At 38.7% G+C, this 27,012-nt stretch overlaps 1 protein-coding gene across 3 annotated transcripts; it reads left to right on the top strand.

The window, feature by feature from the left end:
• The first annotated feature begins 1 nt into the window (after position 1).
• DNAJB4 (DnaJ heat shock protein family (Hsp40) member B4) lies at positions 2-25,286 on the top strand. 3 transcript variants are annotated; one of them, XM_068952758.1, is made up of 4 exons: positions 2-79; positions 18,607-18,892; positions 21,789-22,363; positions 23,366-25,286. In XM_068952758.1, the coding sequence occupies exons 2-4, from the start codon at positions 18,682-18,684 to the stop codon at positions 23,597-23,599; spliced, it is 1,020 nt and encodes a 339-aa protein (XP_068808859.1). In that variant the 5' UTR covers positions 2-79; positions 18,607-18,681; the 3' UTR covers positions 23,600-25,286. The 3 variants fall into 3 exon arrangements, with proteins under 3 accessions (XP_068808859.1, XP_068808858.1, XP_068808860.1); XM_068952757.1 differs by lacking the exon at positions 2-79 and adding an exon at positions 330-436; XM_068952759.1 differs by lacking the exon at positions 2-79 and adding an exon at positions 656-759.
• The last annotated feature ends 1,726 nt before the right edge of the window (positions 25,287-27,012 follow it).

Raw genomic sequence — 27,012 nt, 5'->3', positions numbered from 1 at the left:
CGGCGAGGAGGGGCGAGATTTCATAGGGGTGCCGGAGAGAGCCGAGGAAGTCTCGCGGCGCTTCGCCCTGCCCCGCTACGTGAGCGTTGGGGGGTGGGGGGGGGGGAGGAGGAGCGGGACCTCCTGAGGGTGCCCTTCAGGGGCGCGCGGTGGGGGGGAGGGGGAAGGCGGGGAAGAGCTGCAGGGGCGGGGGGGGGAGGGGCAGAGGGCTCGCGAGGTTTCCGCAGCGGCACGGGATTTAAAGACGCGTCCGCTGATAGGGTTGTGGGATATCACGTGCGGGGCGGGTGGGGAGGCGGTGCGGGGGTGGGGGAGGAGGGAGCCGGGCTGCTCTCGCGTGACTTGCGCGGGGGCCGCGGGCGAGGGAGAGCGGCGCGGCGCGGGGGCTGTCGGGAGCAGGGCTGGCCGGGGGAGCCCGCCGAGGCGGTGTCAGTTGGTGAGTGCGCGAGGGAGGTAACGGCGGGGCGCTGGGCTGCGGCTTCGGTTTCGGCTTGGCCGGCTGCCTGCGCCTGGTGGCTCCTGCCTTCCCCTGCGGGTTCCTCCGCTGTCCTCGGCCGCCTGCGGGGCGGGCGGCAGCGGCGCTGTGCGAGGCCCGAGCGGGGCGGGGAGGGCGGGTCTCGTGCCTGAGGCTGTCCGGCGCCGTCAGCGTTACCGCGGCGTGAGGCGGGAGCGCTGGAAAAAAAGGGGCAACATCTCGGTGGCTGTGACTGCGGGGGAGCAGCCCGGGTGTCCGCTGGCGCCGGCTCGGTAGCGGGAGGGGTGAGGAGAGGCGGGGCCGGGGGCGATGGGCCGGGCTGCCGCCGCCGCTGCGGCCCTCTCGGCATCTGCCGCTTGTTTTTAACAGCTTTTCAGCTCTTATGGTGCAGCACCGCTGGAACCAGCGAAATGGGGCAGCGTTTTTCCTTCCACCTTTCGGAGAACTTCACTTGTCTCCCCTGTGTTAAAGCGGTCACCGTTTATCGAACGGTTTTGACAAACTGGAATTTCTTGGCGGTTAAGCAAGCCCAAGCTTTAGTGATAACTGGAGGTAGTATTGCTGTAACGTGGGCCCCGTTCAGACCTTGTGACCTAGGAGCGGGGATGTGCTGTCTTGCTCGGCACTGATGGCAGTGTTGCAAAGGCTTTGCGTCTAGATAAGGCCATATCTAAACATAAGGTCAACATCTGAATACTTAACTACGTAGTGGAAGACTAGCCAATACTAGATGGGAACTAAGATGTACAGTTGCTTTCTGTACTGCTTGGAGAGAATGCTTAACTTTTTTTTTTATTTATGTGCATCAAACTGAAACTTTTTCACAGGCTCCTGGGTTGCATATGTTTCATGCTTTTTTTTAATGCAGTAAATATACATTTTTAAATTAAAGTGTTGTCAGTCATTTCAATTAAAGAACTGTTGGTGGTGGTTTCTTGTTGGTCCCATCAGTTACAGTTGTTTATGATTGGGCTCACTTTAGTAGCTGAACAGGCAATAGAAAAAGCTAGTAGAAACATCTTAAGGCATGGTTTTTCTGCTGCTATGGTTAGAGTATCCTGCATTTTCAGTCTAGATAATACCACCCAAGGACACTGAAGACATGCAGACCGCTGGCTGCATATTTGGCTATGAGACAATGAAGCTAATACTGGCTACTGGCTATGTCTTCTCTGACTTGTCACTTACGAGAAGATGTGGAGCTTTCTGTGTGCTTTGCTTTTTTTATTATGAAATGTGATGATGAATTTTTGCTGCGTTGTCTCATGGAATTTAGCAACAGTATAACACTAATATCTGTAAGTGGTTATAATGCCTTCCTCTAATGAAAATGCTTGTCTCATGCTGTAGGTTTTCTCCTGGTTGCTTTCATAAACAGCTAATGATAAGTGAATATTAACTTAATGGTTTTTACCAGCTTTTTAGTGGTGTTTGAGGTGACCCTTTATTTTCTGCTAAGTCGGTTTTCCATAGTATAAATACCTATGAAATGCTTGAGAGATTTAGTATATGTGGGTCCTCAGTCTTCCAAGTTCTAGAAGACAGTGTCTTTTTTCAGGCCTTCCAGATGGTTAGAACACGAAATTTGGCAAATTACAGAAGAGTAACATCTCTAAGTATTATACCCTTAATGAACATTATAGCCTTATTTTCACTGCTCCTATATTGATCCTCTTATATTGACCTTTATCAACAGTTAGTTGAAGAACTCCTTCTGTCTGTATTTCTCTTGATGACACTTAGAACCCATCTGCTAGGAACCCTGGGTGTCTGCACGTCCGATGTGTAGGGATATGTTGGTTATTAAATGTTACTTCTGTTGAGAAAATTACTCCTATGAGATGAATTCATTCTCTTAAATCTCTTAACTGGAGAGGAGGAGGGAAACAGTCTTAACTCCCTAAGAGTGCCACTGGCAAATATTCTTTCGAATGTTTTGCTGACTTGATACAGTAGCAGGCGTGAGGGTATTCTTTCTCACTTGCGTAAGCTGTTCGTTGCATGTTTACTCAAACCTATCCTCTAAGAAATTAGATGAAGTAGATTGGCAAAGCAAATATTTGCACTGTGCTGTCAGACCAAGAGAGCTTTGTGTTTGCTGTTTAAAATAAGCTTCAGTTCTGTAGTAACTCACTCTGTTCCTAAAGAGGTTGGAGGAAGGTGTCTTCCTCTTGTACTTAAGCTTCTTGGGTAATGACATCTCTCATGGTGTTCAGGCTCCATTTTTTTCAGTAATCATCAGACTAGAACTCTTCGATCAATGTAATTACTGAGAAACAGTTATTTAAAATGAAAAATCTGGAGATCCAAAAAGCTTGATATGTATAGTTAATGTATATGTACTAAATACATATAGTCTATGGATAGCTCCTGACTTAATGGCAAGTTCTGATTTAAAAAAAAAAAGTTTCTATTTTTTTAATCAAAAGTACTCTGTATATAAAGGAGTCTTCTACCAGAATGTATCTACCTTCCATTGAAGGTAGGCCTGGCACAGAAAGCCAGGACTCCTAAATTAGCTAGTTCAGATGTTTCTAAAGTATAGGTGTAAGTGTAGGACTTGCCAAAAATCATCTGTCCTGAAAGAAGTGGTTCATTAGTACAGATAGAAGATCTCTCACAGGGACAGGACGTTAGCTAAAGAGTTCAGTTTCTTATAGGTGAGATAAAATGAGATACCCAGAGAGTCACTAAGCACTTGTACAAGAGGAGTGATTACAGTCTGTAAATACGAGAGAAGGATAACCATTGTAATAGCTCTTCATCTGCCCGCTACGCTTTCTGCAAGTCACAGCTGGTCTGGGGAAATTTGCAGTTGTTCTCTGAAAACTTTTCTTTGGGAAATTTGGTTCATATTTCCTGTGTTAGAAAAGTAATGCACTCTATAAATGTCTGTGTCCTGAACCCCTGTGTGTGTTTTAATATGTAATCACAAAGTGGAGACTGCATTGGGCTGAACGTGAGCATCACAACTTCCACGTTCCAGATCTTTCCTGAAATTTCAGAGCAGAGGAGTAGCGAATATAATAGTGATCTGAGGAATTATGGGCATCCAGCATTATCTCTGCAGCATTTGTGAAATAACATCTTAGGCATTCTTAGGTATTCTTGCGGGTTAGTTGTAACCACTTCCTCCTCTAGTTGTCAGCTGGTGTTCCTCCACTGGCAAAAGGTGTTCAGGATCTGGAGTACTATCAGTAGAAAGCTCTCTTGAGTAACTGCTGAGAGAAGATTCGTCCTTTGCTCTGCTCTAGATGCAAACAGCTGTAGATCTGTCATGAGTGTAAATATGCACATTGAAGAAATAATTGTAAACTTCGGCTCCACAATTCTTATCTGAAAGAGAATGTATTGGTGGAAAAATAATAATATAAAAGTGTAACTTCAGTTGTCTACAAAATCTATACAGTGATCATAATTTTAAGCTCTTTTGAGATGAGGCTCAAGAAGGAGCAGTTTAGGATTGAACTAGTAAAATCACTGCAGAATTAATCTACTCATATGACCCAAGTGGTGGCCAGCTGTGTTTTCCTCTTCAGCAAATATTTCTGTTGTGCCTATTTCCAGCCAAATGCGGAGGCATGGGTTTCTGCTGAGGAATTGGAGCGGGTGGGGAAAAAGTATTTGTGGGTGGAGATGGGGATGTTGAAGAGGGAGGGCAGCTCCTCTGCTGCAGCTGCTGTCCTGTCTGCCTTTTGTCAGTGACAGTAATGCAGCTTTCCTTTCGGCTTCTGGGGAGAATAAGAGTGGATTTGTTCCCTAAACTCATATCTGGTCCCCTGTGTACCAACTTGTATATAGTAAGCTTTAAAAAATGATGATAATTTTTTTAGGCTTAAGTTTGGTCATACTGCTTTTCTTAGAAAAGTTTGACTCTGTTTAAAGAAAAGCTGCATATATATTGCATATAGCTTAGAGCTTTTATACTGTGCATTTTCCTCTAGTGAATCTAATTTCATATCTTTGATTAAAATAAAAGTGGATGAAAACTATTGAAAGAAAATTTAATAGTTGAACTTAAAAGGAGAAAAAAAGGAAACTTTGCCCCAAGGTTTCAGCTGAGGTCTACCAGCAAACTGCCTTCTGAGCTTCAGGACAGTTGACCTAGTAGAAGATTAATCAACATGACCTAGTCTCTGATTTTTGGACTAACTTACAGATGGCTAGAAAATTGCATTAGGCCACCATTGCGTTAAATGCAGAGAGATACATTGCAAAGCATGTGTTTCTTCCTAAATCAAAGTGCACAATGAGACAGTGAATCACTCTATGGAATAAATGTAGTGCAAAGAGACAATTGGATAATATTAGCCTGATTGTATGGTCATTGGTCTTCAATGCCATAGCCATTCAAGAGGGCTAGATGATTTTCTGTGGATGTCATGGGAAGGAAAGCTGTGAGAGCCCAGAGAATCTGTTTGCTGTCATCATCTGCAAAGCTCCTCCCAAATGAGAGATAATGTGGGTAGAAAGCGTGAAAGGCCTTGCTTGAAAGGTAATGGGTGGATGATAGAGCTAGGCATCATAGCAGTAGGAGTACACTTATGAGTAGCGATTGAGAGCAGAGGCAACAACTTGAGGGGGCTTTTAAAGTGAAGACAAATGTAATGAAAGCAGTAGTAGCTATAAGGGATGGAAGTATCTACTTGTTTCCCTCTATCAGCAGAGCACTGACGATCATGAAGTCCTGTTAATTTATAAAAATATATTTATAAAAATATATTTTATTGAATAAGGCAGTAATGCTCAGGCTTCTCACCTAAAGTGCTTAAACTCCTTCTGCTTTGAGAAGGAGTTGGTACAGTTCCCTATTGCATTGTCCTGGTCTTTAGTAATATTCATTCTGATATTACTTATTACAGCCCACAGCTTTGTGAATTTGAGTATTTTGCATGAGGAGATGCTGCTGCTTTTAGATCCCACAAGAAAAGCATGAACTCTCTCTCAAGAAAGACTTGTATTTTATAGTTATGGTTCATGGTATTTTATGGGACAGACTGCACCATGGACAAGATCTGTCAGTATGCCATGGCCAGACTAGAGGTCCATCTGATCGACTGTATCGACTCGGGGTTCCCAGCATTAGAAGGGACATAAGATGTTATAGCTTGTTGACACCTTTTCTGGGATGTAGTTACTTTCTTGAGAGAATTTGTGCCTTTCTTGTGGAATCCAAAAGAACCACCAACTCCTGGTGCAGAACAGTGAGTCAGAACACCCTATTTCTAACAAGTTGTGCTTATATCATAGAGTCAGTGAAATAAAGGTAAAATCTTTCTGATGGCGAGGAAGAAAAGATGGAAGAGAAGCTCTTAACCAACTGTTCAGTCCTTAAAACTGTGATTATGGCAAGTTATCTAAACCAAAAACACTTTCTTTGTTTATTTTAAGGGTTATATGGAAGTTTTGGGGAAAATACATTCACATACTTCACTGCAAATATGTAAGAATATTATTGCCTTAAAATATGCAATATCCAAAGACAATTAAGAGAAGGTCATAGATTAACTGCAACTTTAATACTGGTTGGTGGTAAAAGTATCTTGGTGTAGTTATCAAAAGCCTTGTATTAAAAATGAGTCCTCAATAACAGTGCTACACAGTGTTGGAAGAAGATAGATGTTGTTAGCTTAATCTCTCACCTCATTCAAAGGATTAATGATGTGGATATCAGGATATGACTTTCTGTGAAGACCAAGAAAACAGATGTTTCCATAAGTGTAATAAATTAAACCTTCTGACTGTGGATTGGTGTGCTTTGTGGAGAATAGAAAGAGGAGATCTTTTATTTTCATTGTGCAGGTTGTTGTCTGTTAAGATTGTGTCCTAAGAGTAAAATGATTTTGTGTGGGTACTTTCATACGTAGTCATGGAAATGATAAATTTTATTTGTGGGTGTCCTTAAATTCATCACTGTTTGTTGTGATTCCTTTTTTTTTTCAGAAGGGGCAGGGAAAAAGATGAAAAGAAAACCAATGTTACTACAGTGAAATGTCTTTCTGGGGTTGGCTACCATGCAAAGGTCAAACTTTCATTATGGGTTTGGGGAAAAATTTTCATGAAATTCTGGCATTTCTACAATCTGTTATTTGAATAGATACAGACATTAACTGTGTCTATTTAGAATGTTCTCTGTTTAAACATTTTTCTGCTTCTTTGTTCATCTTTCCATGTCATACCTTCTTTTCCTCCTACCCAGGCCTGCACCATTTCATTGAAAGGAATAAACTGACTTAAGAGGTTAAATGCAACACAGGCCTATCCACCTGTCCCCTTCTACCTTTTCATTTTCCCCGATCTCTTTTAGGTTGACGGAGGGGGAAGGAAACCTAAGAAACTTGATTTGAGCTATGGAATGCAAGTGAAACACTTTGAAGGCTAACGAGCAACTGCCTTGGCTTCTGTTATAGCAAATTCTGATAAATATAACTGGTATCTAGGGCTGCCTTTATTTCTGTCTCCTGCAGGTGAACAGATGTAAATTCTTATTGTTTCAACTTAAATCAAGTGACTTCACATATGCTGATATATGTCTCCTTTCAAGTTAAGCAGAGTTGTTCTGACATCTCTTTATCAAATTCTTGCCTTCATACAGCTGTTCAGCACACACATTTTCAGCCTTGCATGTACAGCTACCCATGAATCAGAGCAGCTGGGTGGGATTTTGACAAGCACTCCCTGGAAAAAGCATCTAGTGTGACCATCTCCTTTTGCTTATGTAAGAACAGTGTTCACATGTCCATAGCAGAAATATGTGCAGTTCCTTATTTGGTAGTGTTAATAACCTTCATCTTGTTTGACTACAATGGCAATTAAAGGCAAGAAGCTGTAGTAAAGACACTGAAGTCAGTCACTTTCAAGTGGATTTAGTTGTTTTGCAGTTCCTCTTTTCATCAAGACTGAGAAAATATGCAGTTATTTTTTGTTGGAAACCTATTTTTTGTTATTATTGCAGGGGAAAAAAATAAGTAGTGTGGCTAGGGATTGTGCAAGCATCTTCCCACTTGCCCTTCACCCATCCCCTGTACATGTGACCCATAACTATGATCAGTGTCATGTCCGTTCATTTTTTTCTCCCAGCTGTTCTGTTGGCTGATTATTTAACTACGCCAGAAGACAATCTTCTAATACTTTAGCAAGACGCAAAAATGACTTGCAAACGTGACTTCTGTCTGTTTTCTGTTTAATTATGAAATGTTATTGAAGTAGTGTTACAAATCTAAATGAGCCTATTGGCCTTCAGTATAAGGCTGTAGAGTATCTTCCCTGTTAAGAAAATATTTTTAAAATGTGTTATGTTCCACCAAACCATGTTGCAGACTGGCATTGTGATTTTAGTATTTGTTTTTTTTTTTCATTTGAGTGAATCAAAGTACAAAATGATTGGGTGAGAACCATTGGAAAGAAAGACTTCAGGTTCAGACCAGGTCCGAGTCATGCCAGTGCCAGCTTCCCAGAGATCTTCAGCAAGAGCTGACCTGTAAGGACCATCTTTATTCTGCAGGTGCTCTTAATTTTCTGCTGCCTCTTTGCTGAGACAACAGGATGTTACTGATATTGTTTGGAAAAGTACCCATAGGATTCCATTACTGTGAATGCAGAAATTGTCACCAAAGAAATTGTTATAGGTCGAAGATACCTTCCCCTTTTCTGTAGATGCAAAACTGAAAGGGGAAACTGTTTCAATTAATACCTCTCTATTTTAATGAATAATCTGCCTAGCCTAATTCCCTGGTAATAAGGTGGTTTGGAAAGCTAAATGTATGTAGAGTATTGAAATAAATGCCTTTTGAAAGCATTTTCTTTAAATCTTCATCCATTCCATTTTTCTTGAAGAAAAAACAAAAAGGATTATTGTGTAAACTAGCACTATTTTTCCATTGTCCTTTTTCCTGTTGATCAGTACATACCACTACTATTAGGTCACAGGAGTTCTCCTGCACCAGGGTTCATTTGGTGAAAGAACTGGTAGCGAGCCAGTCACGGTTCCCAGGGTCTCTGAGCTGTTTGGCCTTGTGTCCAGCCTCAGCCTAGACTAAAGCAAATGTTACTTCAGTTTGTGCCAGCTGGCCGTGATCCACGGGGCAGAGAGTGTCGGACTGCGGGAGGAGAGCAGCGTATGAGCTCTCTTCCTGCAGCCTCTGTTCCTTCTGTACTGCAAGAGCGGGGCCGAGTCCATCGAGTACTACTGTCATCTTTAGCCACGATTTTATTGATAACAGTCATATTTAAAAAGGTATTTAGTAACATTTTTAAAGATGTTTTTAAAAAGTCTATTTCTTGTAAACAACTCTCACTTCATTATTTCAGTTAAGTAGGAAACAATACAAGGATACTGAATATTCAGCGCTATTTTTTAATGTTTGCATAATAAACGTAGATCTTCAAGTAGGAGGATGCGGGTAGAAGTCTATTTACACATTTTTCAAAGCTTTTTTCCCCCTCCCCTGAATCATCTGAAAGAACATAGGTAACTAATACTTGATTTTGTAAGAACAGATGGAGAGGTGGCAGGAGAGAGAAGAGACAGCATGGTTGCTAGTGGTATCCTGAATTGTTAGTCTATTTTAAGCAATGTATCTTTACTGTATGTACCTTTTTTATTTAAAAAAAAAAAAACTTGACAGTACTAACAAATCAATTTTTTTTAACATATGCAAAACTATACTGCAGTTATGTGACAAGGAAGTGTGCTAGAATGAGGAGTACCCACACACTTTTCTGACCGCATCAGTAAGCGCAGACCTCTAGTGCCTGGCTAAACCTATGTTTGGACAGCATTTTGCATCACTGAGGCTGATTATGTAGTGTCAGTACTCAGAGCTTAAGCTTCTGCCCTGGAAAGGCTTCCTTCTTTAGAACATGGAAATGGCTGGTCTATTAAACTGCATTATTTTGAGATTTTCATGGATCTAAGGATGATGTTCATCAGGAGAACGCTAAACTGGCTGTCCTTTAAGTGGTCTGTCTAGTCCAGTAGCTTACTTTCAAAAGCAGCCGTAAGTAGACCCTTGAGAAAAAGCGAACATGGTCCTTGTTCCCATCTTCCTAACTTCCAAGTACTTTCAGCTCAGGCAATTCCTAAATTTCTGCTGTGGCTTTTCTGAGTAACCTCCATGGATCTCTTCAGAGGTATTTGTTTAGGCTCCATCTGAACAATTTTGGGGGATTGCAGTGTCTTTTGGTAGGGAATTATACTCCTTGTAGAAGTCTTCAATTTTATTTTTGAAACTGGCTCCTACTAGTTTCACTTGATGGTCCCTGCTTGTGTTGGAGTAGACCACGAGCTGCTGATACATCCTCCTCCTCTGCACGTGACTGTAGACCTCTAACTTCTTTCTATCATCTTTTTTCAGACTGAAGAAATCCAGCCTCCTTGGTTGTTTCTCACATGGAAAAACTTTCATCTCTCTGATCATCTTTTATGGCCCCTTTCTGAATATTAATTTTGGTGTACTCTTGAGTTGAGGGGAACAGAGCTGCACGGTGTTAAGGTGTAGGTGTGCCACTGACACTGCATCATTCATACAGTAATATAATAATGTGTTTTGTTTTGTTTTGTTCTCTTCGCCTTTACTTGTAATTCCTAACAATTGATTTGCTTTTCTTTATGGCTACCGAGCAGTTTTACATTGTTTGACACTTGTCAGAAGTCTTCAACACTTTTTCTACTGAGATTTTTTTTTTTTTTAACAGTATCAATTTTATGTGATATACTGTTTATGCTGAAAACAGTGTAATGGAGCCCACAGTCTGTGGATAAGGCATATTTATAACTAATATAGTACTCATAATATTGAAAACATTCAGAGTGTGCGTATGTTAGCACTTCAGAATCTGGAAGACTTGTCAATGTGCTATTTCTGAAAACATTTACTGGGAAGGTTATAAAACTCAGATGTTAATATAATCAAATAAAAAACAACTAGTGTTAGATGGAAACAGTGAACAAATACCTAGGCCTAGACTGTTCATAATAATTAAATATCTTTACCTGTTCTGTAACTGAAGGGTAGGTGGCTTGGGAAAAATCTGTTGACTGGTGCAGAGTGGTGTGATAAACCTAATTCTTCATTTGTTTGTGCTGTTTCAAAACAGAGTTCTTCCAGTCTTGGATAAATTTGGTGCTAGCAATCAACCAAAAGCAATTATAAAAATCTAAGCTTACTACATATAAAATTTAATAGAAGAATCTGACTACTAGATAGTTCTGTTTCTTTTGCCCATAACTGGTAAACTTAATACTATATTCTCCAGAACTTGCCAAAATGTAAAATTTTCTTGGGTGAAGCAGAATTCGAACCTCCTTATAAAGTTGCTTTTGGTAACAACTTGTATATAGGTGAGATGTTTACATATGTACAGTGAATTATGACATGCTATCTCCACCCGGAAGTCTGTAATAGTGCAACAAAAATAGACTCAGTCAGGTGAGGGAAACCTGTTAAATGTTTTGATGGATCAACAAGGTCAACATGCAGGTTGTGCAACTTGTTTTGAAGAAACAGAAGGGTTTGCTTGTTTGTTTATTTTTCACAGAAAATTACAGAAATTTTCCTGTGGGTAGGAACTGAAATGAGCAGTGACTTTAAATAAGGAATTGAAAAACACTTGTGGAATCTGTACTCTTTCAGAAGAGGAAAGTCTTATTCTGTAGTTGAAAATATTTTGTGTCGCTCAGTGTGACCATACTACAGATATCTCCTTTTATTTTTTTTTTTTAGGTACCATTGGTACTTTATTGAAGTATTGACTTGCTCCACTGTAAAGTGAGGGTGAATTTGATGCACATGCATCAATGTGATGCATTGCACTTGAGCTCTAAGAACTTTGTGTGCTTGTAACAGACGCGTTCTCTCTCTGCAGTGGAAAATGAAGTCTGGAAATTTCTTCAAAGCGTATTTTTGTTCTTCAGATATAGTGGAGATTGTGATTTAGTAGATAAGAATTAGATATGAGAAAGCAATTCTTTGTTTATGACATAAGCTTATGTTGTGATGAAGGATCTGTGTGTGTGTATTTAGTCCTAGTCTTATTTTTGATGGCAACTGTAACAATGTTTAGTATAGCATCTACCTGAGGTTTGAATCAATTTCCTCTCTATTCTAGTATTGTATGTAGCTTTAGAAAAGAGGGTTTTTATCTGCTGTGTTTCTGCTGTGTAGATTTTGCTTCCCCTCCCCCCCAATACAATTGAAGGCTGCATGGATCACAGTTTAAAATTCATTTTGAAAGTGGAGAAGTGACAACAGTATTTCTCTGATAGCAGTGTGCATTTTGAGATTCAGTATTTGAATTTGAGCTGTAAATTCTTGCTGATTCTGAAGTGTATATTTAAAATAAGATTTCCCACAAAATATCTTACATACGTGTCCTTTGGCCTGTTAGAAGGGGCGTAACTTCACCTATATTCCTCCTGGAATATATTTCTATATAAATATTTTGTTTGAAGCAGAGTACTGAAGATATAAAATGTCAATTTTTGCTGAAGATAGGAATGGTGTAACTTAAAGATGAAATGAATTTAAGTATCAGGGAGAATTTTGTATTCTACTCTTTCATTTACTACCTCATCTCTTCTTGAACCCCCCTAAAATCAGACAAGATCTTCCCAGACAATACAAGGAAACTTCTTATATAGAAAAACTATAGTAACTGTTTTTCCTGTCAAGTAGCACTTTACAGTGATTTAGATATGAGTTAGGTATTTTCATAATGCATGATTGAAGCTTACTTCTGTTTTTTTAAATATGTCAGGAAATCAAAAGTCAACAAATCCTGTTAATGTAAGCTTCAACTGTCAGTCAATTGTATCAAAGTATGTTACTGCATGCTTTCTGTCAAGTGTTGAAAGTTCTAGGAAACTGCACTCTGCTTATATGCCTCAGAGGAAGAAACTGACCTATTTCCTATGCAGAAGAAACTGTAGGGTAAAAACTTCAAATTTCAGTCGGAATCGTTTACAAACTGGAGTATTGCAAAGACAGAATGCATGCCATATGAAATGTAACATAACTTTGTCTAGTTATTCCAGTATGCTGTTTAACAGTGGTAAATTTTTATTAGATAACCATCTGTTGTAATTTGATAATTCTGCTGCTTATAAAGCTTTGTATGTGGTATTTCACTTTCTTATATCACTATTCAGATATAAAATTAACCCCCAGAGTTTTTATCTGCAATAAGTTCCACTTCCAGCACAGCAGCGTACTTGTGGAGAGAGCTGCAGTAAAAACTTGATAAATTTGAGTAGTTACTTGGTTAAATTTGAGTAGTTACTTGGTTACAAAGTGCATGACTAAATGAAGATTGTCTTTTAGGAGATAGACTGATTCAAAAGACGTGTTATGCTCTGCAAACTTCACTTTACGTGTTGCATTGGCTATAGGAAAAAACCTTTTCCCGCTTTCTATCACCTTTGCTGCAGACTCTACGTGTATTTCTGTAGATGAGACCCGTTACTGAATATTTCTTGAGTGAAACACTTGGATGCATTCAGAAATGTGGTTTTTGTATGTACAAGGTCTTATTCACAGTCCTAAAGTATACATGTAGCTCAGTCAACAACTACATACAGTTAAAGTTGCTGGGGCAAAAAACATCATTATCTCTTTCTCTAGGAAAGTGATTGGTGCTGCTGTAGAATATTTACTATTGTATATGGATGTGCTCTCTTCCAGCTCTGGTAGACAAATGTCAGCTTCATTCACGTGAGCTTGCAAATATTACGGTACTTAATTGTGAAAGAGCTTTTTCTGGCTGGGGATTTGGCTCCTCTGCCTTGACATTTACGTGCACATGTATATTTATAGTTGTGATCTGTGTGGAATTTGCCTTTGTGGTTTTGTTTGCTCTTTAACTTGCTCTGTGATCTACCCCTGTGTGGGGTTTTCTTGTTTTTGTTTTGTTTCTCTTTTTGAGTTTTGTTTCTGAGGTTTAATAGGTGAGGAATGCAGAAGAAATGGTTTATTCTGTATTTTCTTTTAAAGGAAATGTGAGTATTTTTACTCAACTTATATTACTCTAGGGAATTATGACATCATTCTGCTTAGAGTCTTTTCCTTAAAATAACCTTGCACAGGTGCTAATTTATTAATACAGAATTTGAGTTCAAGGTACTATTGTGAACGTTTCTTTGGCTTTATCCTAACTCCTTTCAACAGTTGTTATGAAGGATCCTTTAAAGAAAGGAACTGAAATTAAAAATTATCAAAGCAACTATTCCAAGACCTGGAAGTAGAATGAACTTTCTCATACCCTTCTCCCAAAGTCTCAGTGTATTGTGCCCATCCGTATGTATGTGAGTTGGGCTATAGTTCTTGAAAGAGTGTACTGGAAATGGGTGTTTCGGTAAAGTAATTGTTTCTTTAAAATAACTCGGGTGGAATGCTGAATCTGAGTGGTCAGACTCAGCTTCAGAAGTGTAGGTGAACTGTTTAAAGAACAATTTTCAGCTTGTTTGTGTATATTTCATGAAACATCATTTAAAAAAACCTAAAAAGGTAGAGTCTGGTATTACAATACTGAATGCCACTTTCTCTTTGATCAAAGAACAAACAAAACAATCTTATTCAGTCTTCCTGAGAGATGATCAAATATTTTAATAAACTGTCTATTAAATTTTTTTTTTAGTAATATGATACAGTTGAAGATGCAAGTTCTTTCCAGATGACTTCAAAAAGCTTGAACTTAAATTCTCATTTTAGTATTTGTTTTTTAGTTTGGACTGTAGGGAGTAGGAATACGCAAATGTTCAGAAAAATATAAGCTGATTTTTCACTGTACCTCCAAATACCAACTTGATAGCCTTTATCTCTTTGCAAAATAGATAATTCCTGTAGCTCAAAATTCCAGTTCAGGGACTGAGAAGGAAATTATTAAGCAGGTAATACTGAGAGGAGGCTGAAAGCTGATAATCTCTATGCTAGCAAAATGACCTAGTCAAAGTCTGGTGCTACTTCATTAGAAGCGATATGACATGCCAGTCAAGAAATAAGTAGAGCAGTTTGTTTTGGTTTACTCCATTTGATGTATGGGCATATAATACTGACTTGGAGGCTTAAGATTTTGACAGCCTTCTTCAAGGCATCTTCTGATCAGCACAGCTACTGATCTCTAACAAATAACTGTGGAACAGGAAAGAGCTGAACAAATGCATATATATGCTGCTAACTTTGTCAGTGTACAAGAGTGCCCTAAAGTGGCTTACAAGAATTGGAGGACATGCTGTCTATCGTGAGACCTACTGGCTCTAAATACTTGGCTGACAGCTAACACGTCTTCAGGAATATCATGCTAAAAAAGATCAATGTTCTAGCAGAAATCAGGAAAACCACAAAAATATACAGACTTCATTTGAAAGTTAACATAGTATTTTCTATAATGTGTTGTAAAGAAGATCTGGTCTTGATTACATATATTTTCTAGAAAAGCGGCTAGATATTGTCTTTGCTCTGCTTGATGTCTTAGTACTTCAGCGTCATACATTCAGCATCAGAAGCTGGCTTAAATGAAACGCAAATCTGGTTGTGTGCCTAGAATATCTCCATGCGCGATGCAGATACCTCATGGTCCTTGCTCGCAAAGTGCTGACTGGCCTCTGAGGCAGAGGGTGGCTGAAATGCAGCGATTCTGGGAAATGGGCTTATTGACAAAACGTCCCTGAACACTACTACAAAAGAGGAGGAAGATCTTGGGGCAGAAGGGCACAAACTTGAACTCATTTATGGGATAATTTTGTTCTTTACATCTGCCCCATGCTAGGTGATGACCCTATATCTGTTTTTGTAGAGGATACTCAGGTGTTACAAACCTTTTTCAAGCACTTGGGAAGCTGAACCTTTTCAGAGTCTAGAGGAGTGGTTTTTGATACTTGCTGGTCAAGATATATGATAACAGCTATAAAATATGTACTTTTAATTTTACTGTTGTAATCTTATAGCTTTTTTTTTTTCCTGTTTATTTGAAGGGAGTGCAATGCTGGAAGTCCCTGTTGTGGAAAGTGCATTAAGGATTTTCCTTTTTTAAAATTATTTTTTATTTTAGACTCTGTTGGAGAGGGATGTAGGATCAAATAACAAAATGAATAAGAATGAACTGCAAAGACTAGATATTCATTCCAAAGTTCTAAAACCTTGGCAGCTGTGGCTTATAATCTATCCTTAAAACTACTTGAATACTAGAAGACTAGAAGAAGTAAAAACTCTCATCACAATAACCAGAAGGATTCCACTATCTGAGGAAGTACCAATAGGACCTGATGTACCTGAATGATCATTAGCGTGATATGATGTTTATACTGTGCACGCTGGTAGAAAGTCTAAACAATTTTTTGCAATTCTTTCTTCCACTTATTCTGAAGAAAAGTTGTATCTCATATCTGTTAAGAATTCTTTAAAGGATTCCACAAGTGTGTGAGAGGGAATGTATGGTTGATTTACTATAGCCTACCTGTATTTCCCAAAGGTCTCTACTTGATAAAAGATAAAAGCATAGGACATCTTTTTGTCTTAATAAGATAAAAGGAAAGGGCCTACCATGGATAGAAAGAAGGAACCTACTTGTTGGAAAAAGGTGCCCAAGTCCCATTGACTCTTAGGAGGTCCCAGGCTGTAAACTCATCTAAACGTGAAGATCTTCTGCAGGCCAGGAAGTAGAAGCGGTATAGTCATTGCTGTGGACCTCGCTCAAATCTTAACTCTTTCCATTTTTAGGGAATAACTTAACTAATTAGAGTATAACTTGGCACTTCTGTCAGAATAACAGACTGTTCAGAATGCCTGAACGTTACTCACTGTGACGGTCAGCAAAAAATCCCAATGTAACTTTTTTGTGGTTACCAGAATTTGTTCTGTAAGTTTTGACACTTTAGGAAAAAAGGGATCTTTACTGTGCATTTTTTTGTTGTTTTAATGAAATAGAAATTATTTTCTGTTTTACAAATTTTTTTTTAAAACCTGGCTAATTAGAACTTCTAGTGTATTCTTTGATATTGAAAAAGGAAATTTGTATTGAATATGCTCAAAGGGAAAAGTTCTTATACTTTGCTTTTGAGTTAGCGCTTGCATTCCCTACCGCTTCCATTGACCATGAGGTTTTGGAAAACCTCATGAAAAATATTGTCCTGAGACTAGTCTGAGCTGTTGCTGTTCTGACAATACTATTCTATGCCAACATGGCAAAATAAATGATATAGGGTACCTCTCAGGTGCTCACTGGTGGAATAATTTAAGCAATGTAAATTATGACTGTGACATAGGTTCTTCAAACCATACCACGGGAGCACAGCTGAGCATAGTAACTCCTTGTACCGCTATTTTTACAAGAGGATTGAAGACAAATCTAAATCTCAGTGTGCGAATAGAGATGAAGTTTGGTTGCTGTTTTAGTTCAGAGTTAATGATCTCTGGATCATCTTTGGATCATGATTTGTCACATTTGCAACTATTTCCTGGGCATAACAAAGTTAACTGCTCACTAAAACATGTTGGGAGTAGTATTACACTTTGAATAAAATGAATTCAAGTCCAGTTAAATGTGAGCCATTATGTCTGCTGCTTTGAGAATTCTATAGTAAAAAAAAAAAATGCTGAATTTGGGAGACACGTCTCCCATAATTTGTCTGAAATACTGGTAGTAAAGTAACAAAAGCAATATTTTTTTTTAAAGAAAGGTAGAGGAAAGGGTTGATTAATAAAAGTATTATTCCATGTAGAGTTCAACACTGACTTCAGCTGTGAAGATGATAATTGATTCTATAACGTTGTAACTTCCTATATTCCAAAATGTAAGCGGTCCCAAGAGACTTGGTGGCAAGAGGATCTGAATCCTCTTTTCAGTATCCTTTGGCCTATCTTACAATTAAAATAATTTTGGGTATGTAAGAGTTCTTGCTTTGTCAAGTATCGTGTTGAAATCTCATCTTTATACTTTTTTCCTTCATCCCCTTCTTTCCCCTGCAAGAAAGGAAAAGGATATTTGAGCAAATCTTGGGTGCATTCAGGGAACCTGGTAAATTCTAGTGCAGGGAAGTGGAAAAGAGTAGATAGATATCGGAAATAGGGGGACAATACATGCAAAATATCTCCCAAATCTTTTTTTTTCATATTGTCTGGTTAGGAAGAAATCTGCCTTTTCTGATCTGCCAACCCTCTTTTAAGTGAAGAGCAGGATCTGAAAAACAATTTCAAATATAATGTTGTCTGCACTAGAAGATTAGTCTTTCCCACTTGAGTTTGAGGGTCCTTTTGCTGCTATATGCTGCCTTTCTTCAACGATTTCTTATTAGGAGAAAGAGGATTGGCACATAATGACAAAGATGCCTGAAAGCTTGATGTTTCTTTTGTGTGCGATGAGGAGAAGAGTATGACTGGTCTGCTTTAATTGAGTGGCTTGAGCCGAGTTAAAATAAAGTGACTTGTATTTTTGCTCAGTTTTAGTTTCTTACAGCTTAATAGTGCTTGGCTCCAATCAACCCTATCTGAGAGTGGCTTGATTTTATTTTTAAAGAAATGAAATTAGACTTTCTGAAGCCTTGTAATTAGCTTGAGTGCAAGTCCTTTGTAATCCTTCCTGGAAAAGATACAAATTCATGCTGGTGTTACATTGGGAGAGCAGCTGTATGTACAGCAGTCTCTATAGAAACTGCAAAGCAAAATGCTGGAATTATTTTATACAGGCTACTGCAGTCTTTCTGAGGCAGTTCTGATTTTAGACCTGTCTAGGTTCAGTCTGGTGTCCTGGTGGTGAAAGGCACTATTTCACCCTGTTAAAACTCTAAACTCTCTAGTTACTTGAGGAGAGGGGAAATGGAAGTTGAGCAGTAGTCTGTGTGTCTGTATGTCTGCGAGAGTGAAGGCTGTGCCGGCTGTTCAGCTCGGGTAGCCTGGGAAGTGACGTCCGGTGGTAGTCGCCCTTCTAGAAAGAGCGGAGACACGTAGTGTAGGTGGGAGGACTCTAAAGAGGGCTGTGTCTTGTCCGGTGTGCATAATTATTTATAAATGAGCAACGGGGGAGGGAATGAAATAGGGACAAGCTGTCTAGCATTTCTTTAAAGTATCAGAGAGCTTGCTGATTTGTAACAGTTTTGTTTGTTTCAATTCCAAATTTGACTTTTGTTTTTCCTTCTCTAGCATCTCTGCATTGCTAAGACACTGGATACTGGTTGCTTTATAGCAAGAAAAAGCTAAATTCCTCTAAAACTCAGAATGGGGAAAGATTATTATTCTATTCTGGGAATTGAAAAAGGGGCTTCTGAAGAAGATATCAAAAAAGCTTACAGAAAACAAGCCCTTAAGTGGCATCCAGATAAGAACAAATCTCCCCACGCAGAGGAAAAATTCAAAGAGATTGCAGAAGCTTATGAAGTGCTCAGTGATCCCAAGAAGAGAGACATTTATGACCAGTTTGGGGAGGAAGGTATGTATTTCTCTGTACTCTGTGAATGGTCATTTTAATTGCATTGAACGAATATAGATGAAACGTGGGAGCGTGGTTTGTATTTTTGGGCAATGTATCTGTGGTGCCTTGAAGCTTGATGTATTTGTGTGTATGGTTTTTTTAGTGAACTTGTATCATTACACAATTGTAATACTGATCTAGTTTTAATTTCTTATTTTAATATGGTCTTTGTGGATTTTCTTTTAAGATTTACGTATATTGTCTACTTGACAAAGTAATTGAACTGGAAAGAGTTTGTATGACCCATAAATAGCTTTCTGGAGTTTCTTCTTACTCTGTCTTAAGTTAATCTGGTGCTTCTTGAAGTGCAGTTGGAGAGAGAGATTCTTCTTAAAATTCTTGCTAAATGGCAGTCTGTTTGATCCAGGGCAGGGCAGTCCTGAGCAGAAGCCCAGGTGTCCAGTCTGTAGTTGTTTTTGGCTTCTTGCCTGGAGAGGAAAGAATTTGCCTGATGTCATGAAATACCAGAACAATTTTTTAGCTTTAATTGTAAACTGTGATAACATGCCAAGAGAATGAGGCCTCAGAAATGTCATATTTAACCTAAAATGGTTATCTTAGAGGATGACTTTTTTAAAAAAAATTTTCAACCAACATGACTTTCCCTCAGTTATGTGATTGAGCAACAGAGGAAAGAAGTAGTATCTCTTCCCTTAAATGTATGGTATCAGAAATTCCAAATGAAATGATTACTTCTGCTGTAACAAGTAGATCTACTCACTCATTGCCATTCACTCGGTGCTATCTTTTTTTTTTTTTTTTTTATAAACTAGCAAAAAGTAGGGCATACTTAAATAGCAATATTTGTGGAATAAATCATGGTTCTTATGACTAGATAATAAAATTTGGCCTTCTGTCATCCTTAGGACTTAATACAGTTGTTAAAATCTATCAATTCACACAGAAGACTCAGCTTCTACAGATTATTCTAATTTTTCTCGTCTTTTCCATGGCAAATTGAAAAAAAAAATTTGAAATCCAGAATTGCAGGTGTTCAAAGGCTTCAGTGATGCTCCTAAAACATTCTAGGAAAATAAGATCTGTTTAAGTGCCAGAGAATTTTGCTGCTGCTTTGATCGTCTGCCGCCTTGGCTTCTTCCCTCTCCCCTACTCCTTTCTGTTTATTACTATGAAACTCTTTACTCTGTAGATCTATTTGCCTTTCAGATTCCTGTGCAGTAGCTCATCCTAACCACTTTCCCAAAATATCATTTTAGTTTAAGGTCTTTGGAAAAAGTGACTAAGGCATACAAAGTAGTGCAGCCTTTGCCGTCCTAGTATTGCATACCTGAAGCCAGAGGTTCAAAGCATAGATTTCCATTTATTTTGGGCACAATATTAAACTAGAGATCAACTTTTTGTAACAGTGAATCTGGAAATACCTCTTAATGCCTCAGTAACTCTCTAAGCTCTTCCTTTGCTTCTGAGAACGTGACTAGTAGTTGTGAGGAGAAGAGGAAGAAACCTCTGTGTTTTTTTGTCACTAGGAACTTGATGTACCTTCAATAAAACCTTTTGGCTAGCTATTCCAGAAGGTGTCCTTCTGCTGCCATAGATTTAATCCACTGATCTGTTTGTTTGATGTTAACAGTGCAGTGGCATAAGGATGCACTAGAAGTTGCTAAGTAATTTTAATACCGGCTAGCGTTGAGACGGAGGAAACATTCTCATTCTAACGTCTCATTCAGTTACTGTTGATAGCCAGTATTAAGCTTATGCACAAAAATTTAAAAACACTGAGCAAAGAACTCCTCCAGTTCAAATTTAGAGGATGTATACTTCCTTAAAGTAAATCCTCAGGTATCTGTGGCTGTAGAAGTAGGATAATCTCTGTAGTGCTGAGCTGTTGTAAAATGAAGGGGGGGGGGAGGGGAAGACAATCCTGTTGTCAGTTTAGAAGTAAAGGTCTCCTAAAAAGACTTTCAGTTTTTAGTCTTGAAAGGTTGGAAGCTATCTTGAAATTATCAGTGCAGGAGAGTGCTAACTAGTAGGAAGAAATAGGGGGAGATCACCAAGCAGGAAGAAGGCATTAAGGAACCGATCTTAATCAGGTTTGCAATGAGGGAGCAGGAAGTACAAAGGACTGGGCATTGAGAATCATAAGGAAAATTTGTCAGGAAGAAATGGACTGTAAATCTCTCCCTGAGAAAAATAGAAGAGGTAGAACAAAGCTGTTTGAGAATACGTTTTTTTGCACAGAGAAGTTGACAATATATACAAGATTTTATTACCCAAATAGGTTTCAGGAATTTTCAAGCTGTTTCTATTCATGGCTGGACGGAAAGGGGTTCCCGGGTTTCTCTGTTTTATATCGTAGGACCACAAGCTGCAAGAAGTTAGAGCTCCTAAATTAAATATTAAGGAAGTATATGGCTACTAGACTCTTAGCCTTTTGCTTCTTAGTCTCTTAAACTGAATTTTAGAAAAACTGAAGGTAAAGCTACTTAATACTGGATTAAAGTTGAACTATGGATCATGTCAGAAACATCAAATAGGATACCACATAAGATCCCCAGAACTGATCTTAGAGGGATGCAGCTCCTAGCAGACTTTGCAGAACAAACGAACAAAGTCAAGCAGTCCTGTGATCTGTTTCAAGATGCTAATTCTTTGAATAACTAAGCTCAATTTTGTGAAGTGAAATTGGCAGTGACAGAATCCTTTCCAACTGAAGTAGGAGTAATTCTAAAGCTTCCAAAGCTTTCTCTTCCACCTATTGTACTAGTAATTGTTACCGCATAGTCTGATAGCGATTCGTCTTTGAAGAGTCCTGTTGCTGTACCGCAAAAACCTTTTTGGCTTGTAGTTTCTAGTATTTCATTCATTTTAAATGTTGCTTATTTATCTTATTTAGGGCTGAAAGGAGGAGCTGGAGGACCTGATGGACAGGGTGGTACCTTTCGGTACTCCTTCCACGGTGACCCACATGCTACATTTGCAGCTTTCTTTGGTGGCACAAATCCTTTTGAGATCTTCTTTGGAAGGAGGATGCCTGGTGGCAGAGACACTGAAGACATGGAAGTGGATGGTGATCCATTTGGATCCTTCACTAGTTTTAGTATGAATGGTTTTCCAAGGGAAAGGAATACAGTTGGTAGCCAACTGCGTCGTAAACAAGATCCCCCTGTCATCCATGAACTTAAAGTGTCATTGGAAGAGATATACCATGGCTGCACAAAAAGGATGAGAATTTCCCGTAAAAGGCTGAACCCAGATGGTAGAAGTGTCCGAACAGAGGACAAAATTCTCACGATTGAGATAAAAAGAGGATGGAAAGAAGGCACCAAAATCACTTTCCCAAAAGAAGGCGATGAAACACCAAACACAATTCCAGCTGACATTGTTTTTATCATTAAAGATAAACCTCACTCACACTTCAAGAGAGATGGGTCAAATATAATCTATCCTGTTAAGATCAGCTTAAGGGAGGTAAGTCTCTTGATAAAACTCTACATGTTCAAACCTGTTGCCATGTGATACAATGGCTGTGCTGTACAAGATGTATGGCAGAAGCAAAGTGGGTTTTTTTTGTTTTTTTTTGTTTTTTTTTTTTAAAGTGGCACTTCATGGCTGTAAAGTCAAAGAGTGGCTGCAGAATATAGTTATTTATAGTGGAAGTATAAATAATATAGTGAAGCACCTAAAATAGGGTGAGGGAGGGAGGAAAGATAGTTGATGATGATGTGGATGATATGCTTCCTTCACAGACAAAAGGACATAGACGCATTGCACTGCTATATAATAGCAAGCATTATCGATATAGGTTAAGTGTGGAGCATGGGGTGAAGTTGGAGGAATCAAAATGTCATCCCAGAGATCCTAGTAATGAGAATAAATTATTGGGTAAAGCAGGAGAAAGTCTGTTTGTCTTGGTGATGGTATTTTTTTGGTTTATTTTTTATTTTGGCACATCAAGTCAGTTTTTGTTTTTCTTTGAGCAGCACAAATGCCCACCTAAAAAGACTATCAAATTTAATATGCCCATACTTAACTTAGACACTTACATGCTATTTTGCCATTTTAAATAGTGTAGGTTGATAGTGTATTAAAGTATACCCCTGTGCAATGTAAGCAAACAGTAGAACAAGATTCTGAATTTCCGATGGAAGCTGAAGCTGGACATCTGTAGAACCGTATGGGCTGAAGAATTGTAGACGGTGTGTTCACTCTGTTCTTGCTTGTCATGTTATTTGGTAAAATTTGGAAGGATATATAAACTTAGTTGCCCTCCAGTGGCCAGTCCCTAAGACTGGAAATACTGTGATGTTCAGTGAACACTGAAACCTTCCCTTTTTAAGGGAAGCACACTCTTAGAATTTTGACCTGTCAGCAGTGCATAGTTTACTAGTGTTTTCTCATTAATGCGTATGCAGTTGTAGGTGTATGCAGTTTTGACCACTTCCTTTCTCTCATGATACAATCTTTCTTTAGGCTTTGTGTGGCAGCTCGATCAATGTGCCAACAATAGAAGGAAGAACCATACCCATGACAGTAAATGAAGTTGTAAAGCCTGGGATGAGAAGAAGAATTATAGGATATGGCTTGCCATTTCCCAAAAATCCTGACCAACGTGGAGACTTAATTATAGAGTTTGAAGTAATTTTCCCAGATAACATATCTCCAGCATCAAAAGAAGTACTTAGGCGAAATCTTCCTGTTTCATAAAGCAAAGACTGTATGTCAAAACTATTTAAAGAGGACACTGAAGATGCAGAAGACTGGCAAGTCTGTGCTTTAAAAGTGCAATCTGTAACAGCTAGTGGAATATTTGTTTTTTTTGTTTGTTTGTTTTGTGGGATGGGTGGGGGGGAATACTGTAATGCTGCATGAGAGGAAAAGTACAAATCTTACAGATGACTTCTGCAGTAAAATTTACAGGGAAAACCACTCATATTTTATTTTAGATCTTCCTAATCAGAAAAGTTTATGCAGTATTTTGCTTAATGTAAAATGTAATCAGTTTTTAAAAAGTCTGTGCATATATTTCTGATAAAGTGCTTGAGCCTCCAAGTAATTTATTTCTTACCTCCCTACGATATCTGACATTACACATTCATACAGCAATTGGAGTTCATGGTAGAAATACATGCATAATATGCACAAATATTTGAAAGGAGAAAATGTTACAGATGCTGTTTTTGTATGTTTCCTTCCACTGTTCAGAGCATAGGTCACCTGAACCCCTATGGAAGTATTTTATTTATTGTCCCAGAAAGGTGAGGATTGCACTGCAAGTCTAGCAGAGGGCATGTGACTTAAGGAGGAGTAGTGAGGTGGCCGTTTGCTGGGGGATAGTCCCTCGGGTTCCAGGCGGAGCTTTAATTAGCAGTTTTTTCACTGGGCAGTGCTAAAGACCATGTTCTGCAAACGAGGTTCAGCCCAAAGATTGGTGGAGCTGATGCAGTAGCTTGAAACCAAAAGGAATCTGTCTGTACTTGAGAGAGAGAAGCAAAGACGACTTTAAAAGCATTTGGCTAGGGCAGGTATTTTGTGAACCTGCTGATCTCAAACACGGGCTGTTTTGAATGGCTGAACTTTCCACTACTCCCATAAGGAAGAAGGAAAAGCTCAGATCCTAGCTAAAGGAAAGCTTACTTAAGACACAAACTGGGGTGGGGATGGGGGTGCCTGTAAACTTTCAGGAGCTTTGGATCGAGTCTTCTGTGAATGGAAAGTTATTAGGAGTTAACAGGAATTACTCATCCTTAGTTAAAACGTGCATAGGGAAGTGGAGAGCCCTCTATAGTCTTGTTTTGTAACATAGCAATAGGGCTGGTTCTCTTGATTGCAGCATGGTTTTGGTGAAATAAATGCCTTGCAGATGTGTTTTCATTAATTGTAGTTTAAAATGGTACTACAGTGCTTTAGCAACACTTCTAAAGAATATTTTTTTCTTTATAAGAAGAAAATATGTAAGGTTTGCTATCATTCTTTTGCCTGTGGAAATGAATTAGTTACCTGTTCTGGCTTATGAGAGAACTTATCTTCCTATAAATGACTTCCTGTAGGAAAGTAAATCATATGGAAATTGGGATTTAATTTACAATAACTTTTTAATAAGCACAAGAAGAATCCCATTTCAGTTGCTCAAAGGAATAGAACTTCTGGAAGGTACTGTGTAAGTTGATTATTTCAACTGCAGATCTTTTCATACAGTGTCAGTCACATGAAGGCCTAAATCTACAAGGATCTAAACAGTTGCTGGAGTAGTATCACAAAGGGAAAAATCTGCTGCTTAGTGCTTTTGCATATTGTTAACACTATATATTGTTTGTGTTTAAAAACTTATCATTTCAGTATGTTCTGTATTGCATTTATTTCTTTTTTTTTTAAGTAAAAAGTGTAAACTTGGTTTTTAACTTTCTTTTATTCTTTATTATGATGGCACGTGCTATAAATTACAGGAGTTTAAAAGTGTATTGCTTAAAATATGTGTATGTCAGTTTAAAAGTAAATAGAATTGGATGTTTTGTAATCCAGGATCTTATAAGCTTAATCTAACTTCGAGAAACAGTTACAGCAACTGGGAGTATTTTTATATCCATCTTGCAGTAAGAGGATTGGTGCTAAACTGAACTTGGAGTATCTTGTACTGTGCGTTTATTATAGAGATTTCTGTTTTCATGCTTTAAGTACAAGAGACTAATATGAAAGAGAGTGGTATGAAACATTAGCATTTCCCCAGGGAGAGGTAACAAAGTAAGCCTTTAGCAAAATATAGCCTTTAGAAACTATTTTGTAAAAGCTTGATTATTTGGGAAAGGTTACATGGGAGACAGAAGTAAATACTCGATCACCTGCTATATCTAAATACATGGAAAGGAAATTGGCTTTAGTGAAGCTGAGGAGAGAGGGGCTTGGTATCTCCTGAAAGTTGCTTAGGTACTGTGGAAAGTAAAAGCATTTAGTTACTTGAGAGAAGTTTGTTCAACAAATCTATGAAAATCTGTACCTTTTTAATCGCTCCAGCATCAAGCTTTAGGATATCCTCAAGCTGTTGAGGAGTAGGGTAAGGTATATATTACAACTGTTTCTCCTTTCTGTCATCCAGAGATGTTGTCTGATGACTGCTCCAGTGCAGGCTTTCTGATGTCATGAGGAGACTAGCATTCCACTCTTCCACTCAACCTTTCTTGAATTATCTGCACTGAAAGTTTTCCAATCCTACATGTGATGCAATGAATGTTTAAATTGACCTGTTTACTTTGCCTTATAGAAATAACCACTTCTGTAGCTGGGGTCTGGTCTCCGCTGCTGTTCTTACCACATTCATCTTTTAACATTCTGGGTGCTCACTTCCAATTGCCTTTTGCAAGATAGAAGCAGTCTTTTGCTTTGTATGTCCTTTTCTAATGTTCACCTCTTTATTTTCAATATGACCTCCAGTCCACGTATCACAAACAGAGCTGAAGATGAGCAATCTGAATTACAAGTAGTCAAACGAGAATATTGGTGTTCTGATTGTCAGGAGTGATTTTTTTTTTTTTTTTATATTTCTTAGTAGTAAGTGCTTGAGACTGTCTTGATTCTCAAAAATTCAAGCATAAGGAGGAACTCATCAGATTGATGCCTAGTGCAGAGAATGAATCAAGCTCTTGGAACAGTTGTACTTTCAATGCCAAGGAGGCAAAGCACAGGTAAGGAAAACGGTCTGTAGCTGGCTTGGCTATACAGACCCTGTCTGGGCTCTGCACAGATGTTGGTGTGCCATGATATTCTCCTTAACCTGCATAGTTTTGTTTAGAGGCTGGAGGAGGCAGTACCAGAAACCTAGGCCAATTGTCTTGACTGGGTAACCTCTTATTAGTTGTGGATTCATTTTTTGGAGGATCTGTTCCAAAATAAATTAGCAGCCAGGAAAGGGGGTGTTTTTTTGGCCAAGAATCAGTTCTGCTTCTTGGTAAGTGCTGCTGGTCATATACTTGCTTAAACTACTATTTTCCCTAATGTTGAGTCACATTGTGTTAAGTTTTTGAGACTTATTGGGTGCAATTTGCTGGTACTTAGTTTCAGTTGAGAGAGGAAAATAGTGGTTTCCGTAGCTTGTTTTCCTCAGCCTTTGCGGAGACTATATGATC

Source organism: Struthio camelus, chromosome 8, assembly GCF_040807025.1.
Source record: "Struthio camelus isolate bStrCam1 chromosome 8, bStrCam1.hap1, whole genome shotgun sequence".
In the NCBI taxonomy this organism is placed as follows: domain Eukaryota; kingdom Metazoa; phylum Chordata; class Aves; order Struthioniformes; family Struthionidae; genus Struthio; species Struthio camelus.
The sequence above is the reverse complement of the archived record's forward strand: the minus strand, read 5'-3'. Positions and strand labels throughout refer to the sequence as shown.